Below are 5,664 nucleotides of genomic sequence, written 5' to 3'. Positions count from 1 at the left end.
TTGCCCCTCTTGTGTTCACTGAGTGGATGTGGGCAGAGCAGGGGCAGGATGTTGGCAGCACTTGGGATTCTGGGCCTAGCTCCAATATTTTTCCCTGTTAAAACAGAGGAAGGGCAAGAATCAAAACAAAGGGCATAAATGATAAAAGCTTTTCGTTATTCCATACTAAAGTCAGGCTCAACAAGGCAGGTAAGTTCCACATCCAGGGGCTTCCCACAGCCACAAACATTTGAGCAGCTGGAACAGGTAATTCTGCCCAGTGGGATGGTTGCAATTCACCTGTAGCTCAGAGATTTTCTCTGTCCCCACTGAGATACTGTACTAGTACTTTCTTTGGGAAGGTGCCAGTGTGTAAACTCTGAGTAAAGCAGAACACTGAGATAAACAAAGCACAATGTACACATTTTTTATTACTGAAATTGCCTTTCCATCAGCCATTGCCTGTCCCAGCTCAATAAATTCCTGTGTCTCATGCCTGGACGATGTTTTCCATTCTTTTGCCAGTTGCTGTTCCTGTGAAATCAGGCATAGGCAGAGCTGGAAGAAGCAACTTGTTGCCAAAGAAATGTCTGGCACTTAGTTCAGGAACAAGTTAACTCTGTCAACTTGAATCCAAGTTTCAAGTGTATTTGAGAGGGTTTGCTTTAAGATAATTTTCTTTGCAGCCTCATTCCCCCACCGTTGTTTTGTGGCTTCAATATGATTTTTTTTTGCCATTAATATGTACTAAACATAGATTTGTGCTGCTGCATGAGGGGGAAGCGGAGGTTGAAAATGAGCTTTCTTTGAAGAGTGATCCTGTTTCCCTTTCACTTCTAGCAATGATTACTGCAACTTGTTATTGGGAAGAGATTAAAAACCATCAGATGTAAAGGTGACCTTTCGAGCAAAGTACTTCCTTTACTCATATTGCACAGTAAAAACAATATCCCAGCTGGGGTGCCAATGAATCAGTCTGTGTTGACATCATTAAAGTGTGCTTAGTTAATCAGCAAAGAGCATGAAACACAATCAGCTCTTTCTAACGAAGTGATGTCAGTTTGCTGGGTGACTGCGGGCAGTGACATGCCATGCCCGGCGTGTCATGGGGCTGGCAGTGCCGTCACTCGGCGTAGTGGAGTGAGGAAAGAGCGCTGCCTCGGTGACCCCTTGGAGTGAGCAACTCCCTGCCTGGCCCCTCGTTACCCTGTGTGGCAAAACCCCGGTGGCTTGCAGAGGCGGGAACCTTTGCACTGGGAGTCAGAGAAAATGGGGCAACACAGGGCTGGAGTGAGAGGCTGGTTTTGCCACCTCAGTGCTCAGGCCTTTTGTTGAGCAGGCTTTGCTATGGGGTTAGGGAAAGCAAGGAAAGGCAAACCCATAGGTGTAATTTTTAAAAAGATTTTATTAATTTGTAGAAAAAATAAAACATCAAGTTTCACCCACGGTAGAAACACTTGAAGATTTTTTTTTTTGTTCATGTCAATGACAAACAATACCTACATAAAGTGCCTATTATTTTATTTTGTAAAACCCTTCCCTCTCCCCCCACCCTCCCCAAATCTTGCAAATCAAACAAGACAAATGTAAACAAGAGTCAGTTTTTTGGTCCATCGGGGCTGTAACTCTGCAATGTCTTTGCAACAGCTTAGGAGTGTCTTCTGCATGTGTTTTGCAGACACAGATGAACACACAACACAGAGCCAGAGTCCGTGCACAGTTTCTCAAGTTGGAAAAAAAAAAAAATTTCAAGAACCAACCCCAAAGCCCCAGGCAGGTGCTGGCCGGGCCCCTGCTCTCCCTCCTGAAGGCAGTGCCTGAGGCTGGGTGGTTTGGGAGGGAAAGAAACACCAAGGTCTGTGCCCTCCACACTCATCCTCCCACCTGGCTGCCCAGCAGCTCACCCTTTCCCCGTCTCTTTACCCAGAGGAGGAGGCTGTTCCCAGTGACATCCCCTCCTGCCCTCCAAAGTCTCCCCCTTCGCATCCCTCGCTCCCAAAATGCACCCCCAGGGAGGGACACGATGAAAAGCGGGAGGAGGGAGGCTGGGGGAGAGACGACGCCCTCTCTGCCCGGGCGGGCACCTGCCCAAAGTCAATTCGGAAACGAGCATCTTTCCCCCCTCCTTTCCTTCTTTCCTTCCTTCCTTCTCTCCCGTGGCGAGCGGGGGCTCCTAGCTGATCACGCAGCGATCCTTCTCCTTGCCGTGCCCGCCGCCGATGGCTTTCTCCCGGATGTACATGAGGTCGCTGTGCACGCTGGGCCGCCGGGCGAAGGGGGCCACGATGCCGTACGCCTCCTCCGTGCCGCCCCGGCCCCCCTCCTTCAGCAGCTTTTTGCCTTTCAGAGCCTTCTTGTGCAGGATGTCGCAGTACTGGACCGAGACCTTGCGGTGCAGGTCGGGGCTCATCTCGCTGGGCAGCTTGGCCATGGCGAAGAGCGCCTGGAACATCTGGTCCAGGCTGCTGTTCCTCTTGGCTGAGATCTCGAAGTAGGCACATTTTTTGGGGTCCCCTCCCACCAGCTGCTCGATCTCCCGGGGCTGCACCTCCCGGTAAAAGTCCCGGTCGCCCTTGTTGCCGCAGATGACCAAGGGAACCTCGATGTTCTCCTTGGTTTTGTTCTTCAGGCACGACTTGGTCTCCAGGATTTGCTGCTTCAGGCGCTGCACCTCCTCAAAGGAGTCTCGGTTGTCCAGGCTGAACACGAGGATGAACACATCTCCTGGGGACAAAGAGGGAACGTGAGATGGTTGCAGGGATGGGGACACAGAGAGACCCACTCCTAAGCCAAATAAAGGCTTGGAGAAAGAAGGACCAGGCAGCACCAAGAAGAGCTGCCCAGCCACTTGAACACACAAAATCGTACCTCCCCTCCTCCCAGGACTGCAAAAACATCCCCAAACTGAGCAGGAATGTGGCAGAGGGACCTCCTGACAAGTACCTGTGAGGATGGAGAGGCGGCGCATGGCTGGGAAGGGGTGGTTGCCCGAGGTGTCCAGGATGTCGAGCTGGTACACCTCACCACGGATGCTGTAGAACTTGCGGTGGAAGTCCTCGATGGTGGGCGTGTATTGCTCCTCGAAGCGGCCGGTGAGGAAGCGCGAGACGATGGCCGTCTTGCCCACCTTGGAGGAGCCCAGGATGACCATGCGGTAGCAGTTCTTGGCGGGGATGCTCAGCTCGGCCTCGCTGGGACACATCTTCTTGATCATCGCTGCCAGTTTCATTGACGCCGGCAAAAGTGCAGCTTGCGCCGAGAAGGAGACGAGGAGAAGGAGGAAGGCGCTGCCTGCCCGGCTGCTTAGCCCCTCTTCCCTCTCAGGAAGGGTCGGTGTGAGCTCTGCACGGCGGCCGCCGAGTTATATGGAGCCGGCAGCGACCGCCCCTCGGCGCGTCACGGCCCGGGGCGGCGGCGGCTGAGTCAGCGCCCGGCTCCGCGCCCGGCCCGGCCCGCGCCCCCGCCGGGCTCCGGGCGGCGCGCACCGCTCCGGTCCGCAGCCCCGGCCGCACTCCCGGGGCTCGGCTGCCCTGTCCCGTTCACAGCCCGCTTGGGGCTCCGGGTGCTTGGCAGCCCTGTCCCGTTCGCAGCTCCGTTCGCGCTCCCGCTGCTGCGCAGCCCCGTCCCGTTCCCATCCCGGTTCTCGCTCCCGGGAGCGCACAGGCAGGTCCCGTTCCCATCCCGGTTTGTGCTCCCGGGGGCGCACAGACATGTCCCGTTCCCATCCCGGTTTGTGCTCCCGGGGGCGCACAGACATGTCCCGTTCCCATCCTGGTTTGTGCTCCCGGGAGCGCACAGGCAGGTCCCGTTCGCAGCTCCGTTCGCGCTCCCGCTGCTGCGCAGCCCCGTCCCATTCCCATTCCGGTTCTCGCTCCCGGGAGCGCACAGGCAGGTCCCGTTCCCATCCCGGTTTGTGCTCCCGGAGGTGCACAGACATGTCCCGTTCCCATCCCGGTTTGTGCTCCCGGGGATGCACAGGCAGGTCCCGTTCCCATCCCGGTTTGTGCTCCCGGGGGTGCACAGACATGTCCCGTTCCCATCCCGGTTTGTGCTCCCGGGGGCGCACAGACATGTCCCGTTCCCATCCCCGTTTGTGCTCCCGGGGATGCACAGGCAGGTCCCGTTCCCATCCCGGTTCGCACTCCCGGAGATTTACAGTCCGGTGCTGTTCCCATCCCGGTTCGCACTCCCGGAGATTTACAGTCCGGTGCTGTTCGCAGCCCGGTTGGAACTCTGGCGCTTGGAACTCCCGCTCGCACTCCCGGTCCCTTTCACAGTCCCGTTTGCAAACAGATCTCTTTGCATCCCCGCACGGGGTCCCGGTGCTTTGTACCCGTCCCTTTCTCAGCCCGGTGCGGACTCCCGGCGCCCCGCAGCCGATTCGGGGCTCCGGGGTCTCAGGGAATGGGGTGACCCCGAGCTGCAGGAACCGGGGGCGGGGGGGACAGAGGGTCCCCCACCGCTCTCTGCCGTGGTTTTGCTCCGTTTTACACTTTCCTGAAAGACCGGAGAAAAGACCCCTTTCTGTGTGAGCTCCGATGCGCGGGGCCGGGAGCAGAGAGAAGTCTCGGTCCCACCGAGGGCTGCAGCGCGGGCTGGGGTCTGCGCGGTGACACCTTGACGGATGCTCTTAGGACGGCGGCTTCTCGTAACCCCGACCTCGACCCTCATTCCGGCCCAGGTTCCTGTTCTGATCCCGATCCCGATCCCGATCCCGGTCCCCAACCCGATCCCGGTCCCTATCCCGATCCCGGTCTCTATCACGGTCCCGGTGCCTGTCTCCATCCCAGTACTGATCCCGATCCTGGTCCCGGTCCCGATCCCGATGCTGATCCCGATCCCGGTGCCGATCCCGATCCAGGTCCCGATCCCGGTGCAGGGCGCCGAGCGGTGCCGCTGCAGCGCCGGTTCTCCCCGCTAGGGGACAGGCGAGAGTCCGGCCGGCGGCAGCGCGTGCAGGGCCGGGAATGGGAATGGGAATGGGAATGGGAATGGGAATGGGAATGGGAATGGGAAGGGGAATGGGAATGGGAACGGGAACGGGAACGGGAACGGGAATGGGAATGGGAATGGGAACGGGAATGGGAACGGGAACGGGAACGGGAATGGGAACGGGAATGGGAACGGGAATGGGAATGGGGATGGGAAGGGGAATGGGAATGGGAATGGGAACGGGAGTGGTGACATATTGAGAGAGCTGGGAATTATCAACCCAGGGAATGAAAGGCTCCGGGGAGACTTTAGAGCCCCTTCCAGTGTCTAAAGAGGCTCCAAGAGAGCTGGAGAGGGACTTTGGACAAGGGATGGAGGAACAGGACAAGGGGGAATGGCTTCATGCTAACAGATGTCAGAATTAAGTGAGATATTGTGAAAAAATTCTTCCCTCTGAGGGCGGTGAGGCACTGGAATAGTTTGCCCAGCGTGGCTGCACCCATTGCTGGAAGTGTCCAAGGCCAGGTAGGACAGAATTTGGAGCAATCTTATTTAGGAGAAGGTGTCCCTGCCCATGGCAGGGGGTGGTACAAGATGAGCTTTAAGGTCCCTTCCAACCCAGCCTGTTCAATGATAAAAATAAAATAATAAATGTTTAAAATATATATTAAAAAAAACCCACTGACAAAAAAAAAAAAAAAAAACAACTTAGCAAAAGGTGATGCTTCAGTAAGGTTCAGGGCAGCAGAAACC

At 56.5% G+C, this 5,664-nt stretch overlaps 1 protein-coding gene across 1 annotated transcript; it reads right to left on the bottom strand.

Annotated features, from left to right (window-relative positions):
- Window positions 1–1,364: 1,364 nt before the first annotated feature.
- On the bottom strand, window positions 1,365–3,341 carry RASD1 (ras related dexamethasone induced 1). The gene is made up of 2 exons (XM_021550491.3): window positions 2,923–3,341; window positions 1,365–2,703 (listed from the first exon to the last, which is right to left on the bottom strand). Exons 1-2 carry the CDS (start codon window positions 3,206–3,208, stop codon window positions 2,153–2,155), a joined length of 837 nt encoding a protein of 278 aa, XP_021406166.1. The 5' UTR covers window positions 3,209–3,341; the 3' UTR covers window positions 1,365–2,152.
- Between the last annotated feature and the right edge of the window lie 2,323 nt (window positions 3,342–5,664).

This window comes from Lonchura striata, chromosome 14, assembly GCF_050655825.1.
Source record: "Lonchura striata isolate lonStrDom1 chromosome 14, ASM5065582v1, whole genome shotgun sequence".
In the NCBI taxonomy this organism is placed as follows: Eukaryota; Metazoa; Chordata; class Aves; order Passeriformes; family Estrildidae; genus Lonchura; species Lonchura striata.
This window is presented reverse-complemented; position numbering and strand designations above follow the sequence as displayed.

Coding starts and splice junctions, on each gene's coding strand:
- RASD1 (XM_021550491.3), bottom strand. CDS start 3,208: ATGAAACTGGCAGCGATGATCAAGAAGATGTGTCCCAGCGAGGCCGAG. Junction 2,704..2,922: donor CCGCCTCTCCATCCTCACAG/GTACTTGTCAGG, acceptor CTTTGTCCCCAG/GAGATGTGTTCATCCTCGTG.